The following is a 15,632-nucleotide window of genomic DNA, read 5'->3' as shown; positions in this document are numbered from 1 at the left end:
AAAACAAAAATGAAATAGAGGAATATTTTAACCAAATGATGCTTAACACTGCCTCTAACTTTTTATAATGAAAATAACTGTTTAGAATTTCTAAAATGACAGCAAACAAGCACTTGGGAAATCTCTTCATTATATCTAACCTCATCAAAGTATTCAAAGGTAATTATTAAGCTGCAAAACATATATCTAGTGAACATTTCATATATGACTATGATTAAGTAACATCTAAAAATAAAATTGCATACCTATTGCCCTGGGTTATTTGAATTACCAATTGTTACATTGTATAACTACAAGGATTTTTAAACTAATTTAAATAATATGGAGCTTTCTAAAAACGCCCTTAAAAACACTTCCACTATATTAAAATAATTAGGTTTTCTGTTTAAATATTATTTCTCAGTCATACATTTTGAAAAACACACTAGCCTTAAAAAAAAAAAAAAGCTCTAAGCCATGTTGCAAAACCTGCTGGTTAAGAAAAATTTATATTTTAAGCAGTCAATAAGCTCCATCATTAGTAGTTCGCTTTTTATTGGTTCCTGGTGGGAAAATTGCACCCAACTAGGAAAAGAGCTTTATTCTGTTGATGTAAAACTTTACCACAATTGTAATTGCTTTGTCCATCAATGCACATAAAAGCAAGGAAGAAAAGACACAGGAACTAGAAAGAAGTTAGTCTTTCTTCCTCATGCTAGCCAAGGTAGGGAGAGACTAGCAACTCTAACAGGGAGAATGCTAAGCACTAATGATTAGGATAGGGTATCAAGAGCTATCAACTAGATAAAGGTACAAGGAACTGGACATGGACATGAAGTGTGCCTGAGGTCCTGCAGAGCTCAAATACCAGCTCAAAAAGAAGAATGAAAACTGAATTTCCCTCTGTTAAGCACACTTCAGCTGCAGTCTAACAGTTCAAATCACAAAACCACAACCAAAACCACAACCACCTTATGGCAGTTATCACCAAATTATGCAAAGACCCTTAAGAATCAAATAGCATTGTGAGCTCTCTGCTAGTAACTCGATCCCATAAAAGTATTACAAGATTTTATAACATAAATATCAAGAGCTGGAAAAAGGAGACACTAAATACTAACGTAATATAAAGCCATGTATTAATATATGATTTAAACGTCTTAGAATTTCTTGTTTAACTTGTATTTCCATAAACGTTTTATTTTAAAAAAATATTCCTTTGTATATTTGAAATATGACTTTAAGACAATCAACCACACTAAACAATACCAATACAACTGAATTTTTCTAGATACATCTGAATAAACTAATGGCTCTGCATAACAATTTCACTTAAATTAATTCAAAATTTCAATTTTTTACCTTTTCCATGATGCATAGAATTCAAATGTGAAATGTATAATTCTAAAATTCACTTTAGTCATTCCATTTTAGTCAGTGATCCATTTATAAAAAAGGCAGTAAAATACAGTTTTCATTTTTGATGGCATCCAACAAGTTGGAAATAAAATCACAGGGACTTCAGCAATTAAAATGGCTAAACCTGTGGCGGTGTAATTATACCAAGGGCTGATCAGTCTTCTAGATAAGGCAGATGATGGTCAGAGCCTAGACTGCATTACTGTTTCTCCTTCACTCTACTACCCTCAGAAGAATGACAAGAGATGCACTAGACAGAGAAATGAAATAAGAAAATATGGAGAAATTTGCCAGGGTGGACAGAGTGGGGTTCCTAAGAGTAGAAATAAGGCAGATAAAAAGCATTCCTTGGCTTGTCAGAAAAAGCACACTTTTTTACAATTGCTTTTGTTGGACCAAGTCCTTTTATTCCCTCTAAAGTTTTCCCATACTTGAGAATAAAGTGTTGAGGTAAGGTGTTGGATGCCTAGAACAGTGGTACACAAAACAAACCTGGAACTTGAGTGTGCATTAGAATTACCTAGAGGGCTTGTTTAAAAGATACATTGCTGGTCCCCAACCTTAGATTTTCTAATTCAGTAGTTCTGGAGCCTGAGACTTCAGCACTTCAAAGAAGTTCCCAGCTAAGGCTAATAATGCTGGCCTATGGAACCACTGGCTTGGAAGAAATATGTTAGTTTAAAAATAAAAGCAAGCTTTGGTCAGTTCTAAAAATTGTTACTGTATACATTCCCACTAGATTGTAAATTTTTTGAAAGCAGCCATGCAGTTGAATAATCTCTGTATATCTCACAAGATTTAACACCATGCCTTAAACATAGTAGGTATTCATTAAAATGTTGTCTAGACTATCCCTATCAATAGTTCATTCTAACTCTACTTCGTTGATACGAATACAAATAATTGCTTTGAAAAAAGCAATTGGAAATCAAAGCAGGGACTTGCACAGATATTTGTACACCCATGTTTATGGTCGTATTATTCACAATAGTCAAAAGGTGGAAGCAATCCAGGGTTCATCAACAGATGAATGGATAAACAAAATGTGGATAAACAAAATATCCATTGGCTAAACAAAATATTCCATTCTATATCTATACAATGGAATACTACTGAGCCTTAAAAAGAAGGGAAATTCAAGGGCTTCCCTGGTGGCACAGTGGTTAAGAATCCGCCTGCCAATGCAGGGGACACGGGTTCAAGCCCTGGTCCGGGAAGATCCCACATGCCACGGAGTAACTAAGCCCATGTGCCACAACTACTGAGTCTGCGCTCTACAGCCCACATGCCACAACTACTGAAGCCTGCGTGCCACAACTACTGAAGCCTGTGCGCCTAGAGCCCGTGCTCCACAAAAAGAGAAGCCACCTCAATGAGAGGCCCTCACACTGCCATGAAGAGTAGCCCCGCTCAGTGCAACTAAAGAAAGCCCGAACAGCAACAAAGACCCAATGCAGCCAAAAATAAATAAATTAATTAATTTTAAAAAAATGTTTGTGGTGAGAAACTTTATTAAAAACAAAAAAAAGGAAATCCTGACACATGATACAACATGAATGAACCTAGAGGAGAGTATGCTAAGTTTAATAAGCCAAGCACAAAAGAACAAATATTTTATAATTCCACTTATATGAGGTACCTGGAGAAGTCAAATTCATAGAGACAGAAAGTAAAATGGTTGCAAGGGGCTGGAGGGATAGGGAGTTATAGTTTAATGGGTAGAGTTTTAAATGGGGAAGATGAAAATGTTCTAAAGATGGATGGTGGTGATGGTTGCACAGTGTTAATCATCAATGTATTTAATGCCAGAGTACACTTTAAAATGATGAATTTTATGTTACATACATTTTACCTCAATAAAAACAACACACAAGACAACTGCATAAAATATCTTTTCATAAGCTCCCCTCCTTCACCACACTTCTAGCTGTTACTTTTTAATTTGAATATTTGCATGTTATAATTTCACTATAACTTCACATGTTATGCAAAATGTGGATATGGTGATGATGGAGCTGCTACACAACATATCAATATAACAGGCAGCATTATGTAGTGGTTCAGAAGCACAGGCTCAGAGTCAAACTTGGAGCTGTGTCTGAATCCCAGCTTCACCGTTTGACTTGCTCAGGGTCACACAGAATTTACACTGTGTCTTAGCTTCCCCATATGTAAAACTGGAATAATCAGAGCATCTATCGCAAAGAATATGTGAAGTGCTTAGAGCAGCCCTGGTGTACAGTAAGTACCATAAATATGTGACCTACCATCGTTGTATGTTATAGACCATAATTTGCTTTGCAGGGCATTGTTTCTCAAAGTGCAGTCAAGAATTACCTGCATCAGAATCATCTTGGTAGCTTGTTTAAAATGCAGATTTCCAAATCTATCCCAAATCTTCTGAAACAGAATCTCTGGATACAGGTCCCACTGTATAAAACCTACTGCTGCAAGGGGGGAAAATTGGAATGGGAATGCGAAGCACCCGGATTCAGATAAAGTGACCAAAGGCCATCCAGGAATGGAGAACCAGGGGCACTAGCCTAAGGACTAGACCTCCCAGACTGTCTAGATAAGAATCACAGAGAATTCTGATTCAGGAGGTGTGTGCCCTTTTTGCAAATGTCCCAAGTGAGTCTTATGAAAGGAGTTTGGCAAACACTGCCCTAGAGAGTCCCTCAGATTTCTAGTATTTTCCAATTCTGCTTTAAATTCAAGATGTGGTGAGAGGACCTGTACTCCAGGGATTTCAAGGTACCAAGTGAATCTGTTCACTCAAAAGCACTACTTCTGTGCAGTAGGTCACAAAACAAGACATGGTCTCGTTCTCTGCCCAAAGGAACCTGCTATATACGGAACTGTAAAACCCATACTTTATTATCTTATTACTTGGAATTGCCTGAAATTACCTGGAATTTTAAATCATGAAGCAAGTCACGGACTTGAAAGTTATTCTAGAGCAGTGGTTGTCAAAATGTGGTCCCTAAACTCAGCGGCATTAGCATCAAATTGTTAGACATGTAAACTATCAGGCCTTATCCCAGAACCTCTGGGGGTGGGGCCCAGCAACCTATAGTTTAATAAGCCCTCCAGGTGATTCGGATGTTCGCTCAAGTTTGGTTCCCATTGACCAAGCAAGTAGAATCTCCTTTGGCAGTTTCTCCACGGTAACATTGCTGGACACTTCCAGTACTTTGTTTCCCTCCCAGTCCATCAATGTCTCCCCGCCCACCCCATATCCAATTAAACAAATTCACAAAAATAATCTACACATCTCAAAAAGAACGTAAAACTTTATTAAGAACATCTTATATTGTCATCAGATACCACCAAAGAAAAAGGGGTAAAGAAATAGGGAAATTTCATCTTCCCGTGTGCTACTGCCACCTCAGAACAGACTCATGTGTGGATGGCTGGAATTACAGATGGCAACAAATGCTCTGTATAAATAAATTCAGTAAGTAACACAATGCTCCCTTTCTATACAGAGAAGAATTGGATTTACACTTTAAAAAGCTTTGATACAGTGCAACAACTATTAAACAAGACTACATCTTAGGAGCTACTTCTTAATAGAATACAAAGCAGTATAGAGCTTTATGTTATTTCATATAATATAAATTTTTTGAATGGAAAATTCAGAAAGGACATTCTAACTTTCCTAATTAATTTGTACTTTTGAGTGTTTTCTTTCTAAAGATTTCTCAGAACCAGTTCAATCATGATAATAGATGAGTTGCTCATCTACAGTGACAATTGACAACCTAGGTTTGTTATTTTAATTTTGCAGATCAGGATGACAAGGTCATCCCAGCTGTTGCTGATCCTGAAGGAGTTCTTACAGAAAAACCCTGATTCAGAGTGCATGTGAGAAGAGGTACCAAAATAGCTGCACCTGGACTGGTTTTCCTAGAAAGGGAGGTTGGCTGTTAAGCACAGCTGATTTTCTCAGACTCCCGGGTTCCCCCATGTGGTTCTTTTACTTACTGTAATGATGGAAGGAGCAGAGGGAACGCCAGGGAATCTGTTCAAACTGCCACTCCAGACAGCTCTCTGCACTGTTTGTGGAGAAAAGAGTGATGGTATCCATTCAAACCAAAATACCCCTACTGCAAGTATGGCGACATGCTTTTCTCTTGAGGGGCCAGGCCAAGCTGCACTCAAAAATGCATGATTTGCCTCACGTACACAGTGAAGAAAATGCTCATGATTTAGAATCTGGTATTATAGTATCCCCAGCTAGCCCCATTTCTTGAGAAAATGTAGTCTCCCTTTTAGAAAGGAAAGCTATTTACTGCTAAGGCTTACCATGTTAATTATCATAAGGCTGAAAACATAACTTCTAAACCAGACCATATCATTTGTGTTTACAGTCAGTAAATCAACCAACAACTGAAGGCTTGTGGAGGATTGGTCAAAGGGTGAAACTGGGAGTAGGATTCAGGTTGAGTACTACCACTTATCACAAATCACATCAAGCTCTTTAAAAAATAATGCATTTTTATCATAAATATTTAGAGCAGATACTGGCATTAAAATCAGTATCTAAGTCAGAAGTCTGTCTTAAACGGTGAAAATATTTCAACAAACTTCTAATTGGTTTCAAATCTTCCCAGGAGTACATAGTTTATAAATTAGTTTTAAATGGAAAAAAATGTATTTTGAATAGATAAATCAACACTTCAGCAGATCATAAATAAGGTCAAGATGCTGAAAATAAATTAATACACAAGTTTTTGTTTTCACTTTAACAAAGATTAACTTACGTGGCATACTTTTACAACAGGTATAACCAGGTTTTAATAATTGTGCATTGGTTACACCCTCCACCACCATGCTGAATCTTTTTCTTACATATCCTACACCTAGGGACAGAAGTACACAAGACAGACATACACCCCAATGTGTAAGTCTGGCTGCTACACACCATTTTCTTAGCGACATTACAAATGTTGGTCAGGATCTACTACCAGTAATTTGTCAACCACATTACAAGTTAAGTACATTCATGGTTAAGTGGATTAGATTCCTGGGTGAGCTTTCTGTGGTGGTGTTCACAGGGAATCTAATTACTACCGTTCCTGTGAAAAAATGTGCCCCGAGTTCCAAAAGTTGACTAAAAAAACCTTGGAATATAAGCCATATGTGGGAACTACTTCTCTGTGTTTCTGTTTCGGAGAGGTCAAACTGTTAAAAGCACTGTTCCCAAAACTACTGGCTACTAAAAATAAATATTTGTCTTCTCCTTCACATATAAATTCATTTTAGCTATAATCTCTAATACTGAGAAAGAGTGAAGCCATTCAGACTAGTGAGACATAACTGGCTTGTGGGATTTAAAAGATGTTTTATTGACTATCTAAGTTGAATCTTCTTACAACGAAAAGAAAAATGTCTAATATGTAAAGTAATGAATGAAAAAAATGTTCATCCTAAGTCATCACTGAGTACAAACTCCACAGCTTAACAATGTGATTTAAAGAGAAAGCAGGAGAGCATGCAACTGCTCTAACACACAGGGTTAGAAATAAAGGTAAAAAAAAGTACATTTGTTTTGGTAATTCTAAATATACAAATATAATATTTACCAGATCTACCCTGTAGTGTAGCACTGCTTAATTTCCAAATATACAGTCATTCAAAAACCTTAAGGAAACATTAAAAATGTTCCAGGCTACTTTACTGAACATTAATGAATATTGTGTTCTTGAGATATTAAAGCTAAAAATACTATTGTTTTTAAAGTTAAATGACTAAGAGAATAATAAAGTATCATTATTTTACACTTCTTTTAATCCCACAGATGGCTTTATGTCGAAGGGATCAATTATGTTAAAAGGAGCCTGATTTGACAACTAGAAATCAGTTCTAGAATCAGAGTTGTTCTCTTGGTACAATGTCAAAATTTATAACATTTCCAAAGCATTTTCATATTAATCTATCCAAATAATAATAAAGTTTATTCAAGGGGGTCCCTATTTAACACTCCTTTTATTCTACACTGTGGCAGTTGGAATGGAACCCCTATAGTGCTATTGTGGAAAAGTTCTCTAGGTTCTGATCTGACTCTCAAAATGACATCCATGTTTACTGTTAAATTACTGACCTCTAGGAAATAGGAATCAAAGGCATTGAGAGGCACAGAACTGATATTTTGGTTGGGAAGAAGGGTGAAAATAAAGTTGGAACACTTAGTCCCTTCTACAATCAAGTCCTAACTATACCATAATAAATTCTCAACGAACTCCTGATTAGTTCTTACTCTTTAGGAATTACATACTATACAGTGATTAGATACTGAAGAAAATAAAGAAAATCATTTGAAAATACATGAAGAAATAGAAACATGGAATTTCTCACAAGGCCCTGAATCAAAAAAATTTACAAAAGATCTTTTGAAAATAATCACTATTTGTGAGCTTATTAATACACAGAGATTCACTTTGTTTAAACTAAGTCATGTTAACTTACCAATAAAATAGTAAACAAACCAACATTTTAAACAATTTTATAAATTACTTATTTCTTTTTGTTAATGTCACTCTCTCAACAATATACAAAAATAACACTACAGGACTATCCACCTAACCTGTCTCCATCTCTTGCAAAGTCCTGGGCCCTGGAAAGAGACTGGTCATCAATCTTCACTGTAGATGTCCCCCGCAAAGGGCAGGTGCATGTGGCTGCCAGTGACATTGGGCAATCGAGATAAGTCCGGCAGGCTCTGGATCCGGGACCTGAGTTCTTTTCGCACCAGGGAAACTCTGGCTAACTTGCGCTTGTATTCCTGTAACATCAAACCACTCTTATTAGCATTTCTGGGAGTTCAGAGAAGAGCTATCTAGCTAATGCTCTGCATTAAATCTGGTAAAACATTCAGTTTATGCTGAATAACGAGATTATAATGTGAGCTTTAGATCAAAAGAGGGACTTGGGAAATACTCAAGTAGGTAAACTCATTATTATTATTATTATTATGAAAAACCACAATCGTAAGCTGTTGTTTCACACCTGTAAAAAGAAGACTAAAATATTAATATACTTAACCGCAGCATATAAGATTTTCAGGTATACAGGAGCTTGGATAAGAAAAAGTATATATTTATTTTCACAAACTTAAACTGAAATTTAGCACTGTTTTCAATTGTGAATGTTGGCAGCAGACCACAGGAGCATTATCAGTATCTGTGAGTTTAACAGAAACCAGTTGCTTCAATATTACTTTACAGTTTTTCACATCTATCTTAAAATATTGTTTACATTTATGACTACTTTGAAATTATTAGACCAACTGCTACATGTAATTTAATATATCAGTAAAGAAGCATATATTACTGTACAAATTTTATTATTTCAATAATTCTACTTCAATATAACTTGTTTCCATTGTAATGCTATGCATTTTATTCTCTACATTTAAAATATTTAACTTGAGAAGGGGTCCAAGGCTTTGCCAGATCACCAAAGGATTACAATGGCACAAAAAAAAGGTTAGGAAACCCTGCAAACAGCAGCCTAAGGAGTCAGAGACTGGAAACTAATTAAGATCATGTTTGGCTTAGGGGGGAAACAGCCCCCTGTTCTCTGTAGTGGAAATATCTTTTAACTGAAGTTTCCAGACTTCAACAAGGAGAGAGGAACCTTCTTTACTCCATCACCTAGTAGAGGTGGGATGTGAAGAGGGGACCCTAGAAACTGGGTATTATTCCCTCTATAAAGCCTACAACCCTCTCCTTCCCTCTGACCAAGGGTGATCTCAAACAAGACAGACCAGGTGAGTGATAAGCTTTCATCTGGGGTAGAAGGTCTATCCACAAAGAGCCCTTCTTCTTTAGCTGTTTCTCAACTCTGACTGAATCACCTAGGAAACTTTTGAAGAAACTCAGAATTTTCAAGAGAACTCCAGCCTCACTATCTATCAATTAAATGAGAATCTCTGGCAGTGGATCCAGAGCTCTCAAATTTTGTAAAAGCTCCCCCAAAGGATGCTAATACACAGCCAACTTGTGGCTACTTCTCTACAGTTTTTCTGTCTAAAATGAAATCAGTTAGCGAACTTTCTTTGTGTTACTGAGCCTCCTCTTTTAAAGAATAACTACACCTGGGGAAAGGAGTTTGTCAGAATTACTATATCCCAACTGCTCTAAGGGAATGGGGGAAAGGAGAAGATTTCTGAAGCATGGGGAACTGGGTACAATGGCAGACAAAGCAGGCAAGGTTGAAAGCTGGACATGTTCTAGGATAGCTTTGGGCACATAAGAGAGGGGTCAATCCTTGCCATGTCTGCCTGTTCCTGAATTTCTAATCCATTATGAAGATCAAGGTTGAGTAAAAGAGAGTTTAATTGGGATCTATAACCTCAAGGTAAGATTTTCCTGTTCCCTTTCCCCCTTTGCCAGTGACACACTGGAACACCAGGTAGGTTTCAGCATAACAGCTCAGAGTGGCAAACAAAAGAGAGGCACCAGAGTATTTCATTCTAGATGCATACTTTTCAGTTGGATCTCCATACACATCTCATTTAGCACACGTGTCTTCCTCAGAACATGCTGATAGGGGGGCAAACACATATCTCCATCTGTCCCACTGTTCTTACTAAATCATTCTTTAATACGTAACACCTAAAGTACTCGGGTCAGCATGACATATCCAGATGCTGTTCAAACATGCTCAAAAGTAATTACTCTCTGCTCCTCTCGAGGCTAGATGTTTTGAGAAATGTCTTATGTGCCTTTAGTGGTCATTACTGCTCACCCTAATTTCTAGTTTCTAGCATCCAGATAGGCTGTACTTCAATTATTAAGGTTTATATTAATCCTTTGATTCAAAGGATCTGTGGCAATTATTGATAAAAGCCTTCTACCAATTGGCAACACTGCATACAAAAAAATTGGTAAACATCAAAAGCTGCCATTTATCGAATGCCCATAATATGCCAGGCATTAAAATATGAACTCATTTAATCCTCCCAATAATCCTGTAAGAGCGGTTATCCTTCATAAGCGAGTAAAATCGTGCTTTACTAAATTAGGAACAAAAGTAGTAATCAAAAGCTTTCTGCTACAGCCACAGGCAGACTTTCATCTGAAAGACAAAAGATTTAAGTAGCTCTGGTTAACTATTTGATGTTAGCCTGAAGAAAAAACCAGAGGAAACCTGACTAACTACCCAATTCTATGATCCAGGCCATAGTCCCAAAACTTTTCAATTGCCTCACTGGTGGTCTAGAAAGAGTCTCCAAGATTCCACAAGTTGGCTTCCTATGGCAACGATGCTTACAATAAGATGTGTATATTGTTTTGATTCTGATGTACAATAATGATAGTAATTCTCTTAGGTCAGAATCATCACAGCACCATGAATGCACTCTCCTCTTTCACAGCACCTTTAGAAAAATGTTGCTGTCTATTTACAATCCTCCTCTCTGCCCTACAAGACTGCAAGTGTTGTGATGGCAGTCCCCAGCATATGGCTAGTATATATTTATTAAGCACTGGAGATAACAGTGTTAAACAAAACAGATGAGGTCTCTTGCCTTTACAAAGCTAACATTTCAGGGGGAAGGAGGCATAAAAAAACATAAATATCAATATTATTTCAGGTATAAATACAATGAAGAAAATAAAGTTGGGCAATAGGAGAATAAAATACAGCAATGTGGGGGGGAACTCAAGGCTACTTTACAAGTAAACAAAAAAAGAGAGGACTAAGGGTTCAAAAATTTTAAGTTTAAGAGCCTGAGGGCGCCCTTCCTCTGCTCAGCCCCACTCCGTGAAACACAGGTTCTACCTTAGACACGGAAGCTGAGAATACTGGGGCACGGATAACCCTTGCCCCCGATTCAGGAGGTGGTGGTCTTCACGAGAAGAGGCAAGCCAAGAGGAACACAGGCTCCTGCACCCCTTCCCTTCACCAACAGCTCAGCTCCTATAGCAGGGGCATCACTTAAAGAAAAGCTTGCCATTGTCCCCACTCCTAGTTCCACAGACCTGACTCAAAGATTTTGCATGAGAAAGCAGCCTCCTGGTGTCATAACAAAGATCTAACACTGACCTCAAAACAAAATCAGTGTCTGGAAGAGATACCTGCACTCCCATGTTCATCGCAGCATTATTCACAATAGCCAAGATATGGAAACAACCCAACTCTTTGTCAACAGGTGAATGGATAAAGACGTGGTACATATATACAATGGACTATTCAGCCATGAGAATGAAGGAAATTCTGTCATTTGCAACAACCTGGACAAACCTAGAAGACATTACGTTAACTGAAATTAGCCAGACAGAGAAAGACAAATACTATATTATCTCACTTATATGTGGACCCTTAAAAAAAAGATGAACTCACAGAAACAGAACAGAATGATGGTGACCAGGGACTGGGGTGGGGGGGGGGGGTGGGAGATGGGGAGATACTGGTCAAAAGGTACAAGCCTTCAGTTATAAAATGAATATGCTCTGGGGATCTAATGTACAGATGGTGATTATAGTTAATAATACTGTGTTGTACACTTGATAATCTGCTAAGAGAGTAGACCTTGTGTTCTCATCACCAAAAAAAAAGTAACCATGTGAAGTGATGAATATATTAATTAACCTGATTGTGGTAATCATTTCACAAAGAACACGTGTCAAATCATCCCTAGCTGGATGGATCCCTAGCGGGATATACAATTTTATGTGCCAATTTTACTTCAATAAAGCTGGAGTGGGAGAAAAGAAATATCTCTTTTTATTCTCAGTAAACCAAAAAAATTACCCTAAGCATGAAAGAGAAAACACAAACGTGGATCCAGTGGCATGCACGTATCAGGGAAAGTCAAAGGTGTGGTAGTCTAATCCGATAAACGCATCAATAGGTAAGGCCACTAAGTCCCTTTCAGTTTTCTCATTCTTTTCTAACTAAACCTGCATTTTGCAAAAACAGCTTTCAAAAGACTTTTGTGTTTTAACCCAAATAACCTTTTTATTTCCTAAAAGAATTTACCTCTGTTCCAGCCCCAAAGAAGGGGAAGGACCTGAAATTTAAATTTAAAAAAAAACTGCTGAAAAGCCAAAGCATTAAAAAATTAAGCCCCTTCCCTCAGCAATAAATACTGAACTGCTTTTACTGCAAAGGTATAGTGTTCTGACTATTCTGTGTATTTAAAAGTCTTTTTTATAATTTTTATTTTTTAATTGAAGTATAGTTGATTTACAATGTTTCAGATGTACAGCAAAAGTGGTTCAGTTATATATAATATATAGATAAAGAATATATCTATATATATTCTTTTACAGATTCTTTTCCATTATAGGTTATTACAAGATATTGAATATAGTTCCCTGTGCCATACAGTAGGTCCTTGTTATCTATTTTATATATAGTAGTATCTGCTAATCTAGAATTCCAAATCTATCCCTCCCACCCTGTCCCCTTTGGTCTCTTTCTTGTTTTGTTCTCTTCTCCTGTGATCTGATGACTATTTTTAGTATTATGTTTGGATTCCTTCTTCTTTTTTGTGTTTATATCTATTATAGATTTTCTGGTTTGCGGTTACCTTGAGGTTTTGGAATAGCAGTCTATACATATACGTGATTGGTCTAAGTTGCTGATCTCTTAATTTCAAATGCATTTAAAATACCCTGCATTTGTACTCTCCTCCCCTCACAACTACTGTTTTTGATATATTTTACATCTTGTTTCGTGCATCCCTTACCTCTTTATTGTGAACAGATAATTTTACTACTTTTGTGTAATTTTACTACTTTGGTCTAACTTCCCTACTAGCTTTGTGTATGGATGATTTCCTACCTTTACTGTATGTTTGCCTTTATCTGTGAGCTTTTTCATTCTGTAATTTTGTTTCTAGTTGTGGCCTTCTCTTTTTCACCCAGAGAAGTTCCATTAACAGCTGTAAAGCTGGTTTGGTGGTGCTGAAATCTTTTACCTGTTACTTGTCTGTAAAGCTTTTGATTTCTCCATCAAATCTGAATGAGTCTTGCTGGGTGTTCTTGGTTGTAGGTTCTTCCCTTTTGTCACTTTAAATGCATCATGCCACTCCTTTCTGGCCTGCAGAATTTCTGCTGAAAGATCAGCTGCCACTTTGGGAACCAATGCTTCACCTCATTTCCTGTTGACTGTTTACATGAGTCATTTTACTTCTCCCTCACTATTCCCCCCTCATTCAACAAGGTCTGTATTTTTGTTCTTAATTTACTTGCCGGTATCACCACCACCAACACCCTAAAACTGCAAACCCTCGTCTGACTATATTTCGGCATTAATGAATCAGGAGGTGTTATCTATCTTGCGTGTAGTTAGAGTGGGTTAGAGCTAGGTTGAAATCTGAACCACCACTAGAAATGCTTTTCTTTACAGCTAATGTTGAGTATATATTGTGTCCAAATCTCCATTTTACAAGACCTATTTTAAGACCAAACTTTGCCATAGAAACTTTTCCTACTTTAGTTTCACACTAACTTTCTATGATCTGCTACTATTCAAGTTATTTCTCAACTTAAATACTACTATACTGTTTTCTAGTTTTCATAATTAGGGGGAAACACACCTTGTGTGTATCTATATTCCTTACAGTGTTCAGCAGAGCACTGGGTGTGAACAGGTCCCCAGTCAATTCTCCTGGGCATTAGGTCAAAAGATCTGGATACAAGTACCACCTCCTCAATTTACTACCTGTAATCTTAGGCAAGGGCGCCCTAAAATTATCTAAGCCTCAGCTGCTTCCTTTGTAAAATATGGGTATCTATTTTATTGGGCTGTGAGGTTTAAATAAGTTAATGTGGAAGTTTTCAAATTATGAAGTGCCATATGACTGCAGTTATCATTCTGGGATGGTATCAGAACCATCTCGTACCAAAAACAGCTAAGAGGATAAATTTCCTAAAATTTGGAGATCTTATTCATTTTAGGGCTGATCCAGATAGTTGTTCTAATATTTCAGTTGCTTAAAATAAACAGCTTAACTATTTCTGAATTTAAATAAATAAATAAATAAATAAATAAATATATATATATATATATATATATGGGCTGCCTTTATCTTGCACATGCTACTAATAATTCTGCTCTCTTCTTTCATACATGACTCTGACTTAAAAAAAACTTGGAGAAATTCAACTGTACCCACATGTACATCTTTAGTGGCCATTAAGGGCTGTGGTCAACAATTTCAAGCATCATGCCTACCATATCACAGCCCCTTCCTTCCTACCCACTTCCTGAGAGACAACTGCTGCAGCAGAAAGAGGAATATATCAAGTTAGGAAGCCGAATCCCGATTCTAGTGAGCAAGCTGTGTAGCTTTTGTAGGAATCAAGTTTGAGTGTAATCCAGATTCCAGAATGCTCTGAAAACAAGGCTTTGATAACTCATTCTCTCTCACTTTTCATTTGTGAAATCAATGTTTAGGGTGCCTTTCAAGTATAACAATATGGGCTGGACAACCCCCAGTTTTAAAAGACATATGAGGATATTTTTTTCAGCCAAGAAAACATGGACATCCTAGCATTATAGTTAAAGACTTTCTCCACAATAGCATTTCTTAAAGATGAAGAGAGTGATGTAGTATTTCCATATGATACCTTATTACCATAGTATTCCACAAGCTGTGTCTATGCAAACACCTAAGCAATTTAACTTCTCCCTTTGTATCTCACTGTATGTATCCTTAGTCTGAAATCTGGTTGATTCAGTTTTGGCTACTTAAAGTTTACCTGTTACATCATTTTTTATCAGTCGTCATAGTAACTACATATTTGAGAAGAAAATAAGTTGGTCCTTGGGTCACAAAAGCACAAATTAACTTTGAAGGTGGAGCTAGTTATCTTCATTCAAAATAGTATCAAGACATAATCTTCAGAACATATTATAGAACCCCTTAGGTTGATGGTAATCTTCATAATCCTGGTTCCTTTTATTTGTTCTTCTGCAGACCCCTAAATGGTTTTGTTCTTTGATATGTATTTCATTATGTCTTCTGCCTCTCTTTAGATGTTAACAAGTCTTTCTTAAGTGACTTTCTTCAATATAACTATTTAGAAGCTCTCATTCTCATTTTTCAGGATCCATCATAATTTACTTCATTTTGCTTACCCTGGGGTTGGGGCTCTTTGCTAGATTAGACAGGAAAAGTTAATTGAAGTATCAATCAATATTTTAAAAATACCACTTATTTTCTTAAAGAAGGCCAAGAAATTCCATGATGTCGGGGAGATTAGTTAAGTCTGTTG

At 36.8% G+C, this 15,632-nt stretch overlaps 1 protein-coding gene across 1 annotated transcript in view; it reads right to left on the bottom strand.

The window, feature by feature from the left end:
* Positions 1-4,673: 4,673 nt before the first annotated feature.
* The window catches only part of RPRD1A (regulation of nuclear pre-mRNA domain containing 1A), a 72,615-nt gene continuing 61,656 nt past the window's right edge, over positions 4,674-15,632 (bottom strand). Inside the window, exon 7 of the mRNA XM_082416215.1 lies at positions 4,674-8,185. Coding sequence (XP_082272341.1) covers positions 8,036-8,185 — 150 coding nt within the window. The 3' untranslated portion in view covers positions 4,674-8,035. The remainder of the gene's footprint in view (positions 8,186-15,632) is intronic.

The sequence above is a fragment of the Balaenoptera physalus genome (assembly GCF_965194825.1).
Source record: "Balaenoptera physalus genome assembly, chromosome: 12".
NCBI classification, from domain to species: Eukaryota; Metazoa; Chordata; class Mammalia; order Artiodactyla; family Balaenopteridae; genus Balaenoptera; species Balaenoptera physalus.
The sequence above is the reverse complement of the archived record's forward strand: the minus strand, read 5'-3'. Positions and strand labels throughout refer to the sequence as shown.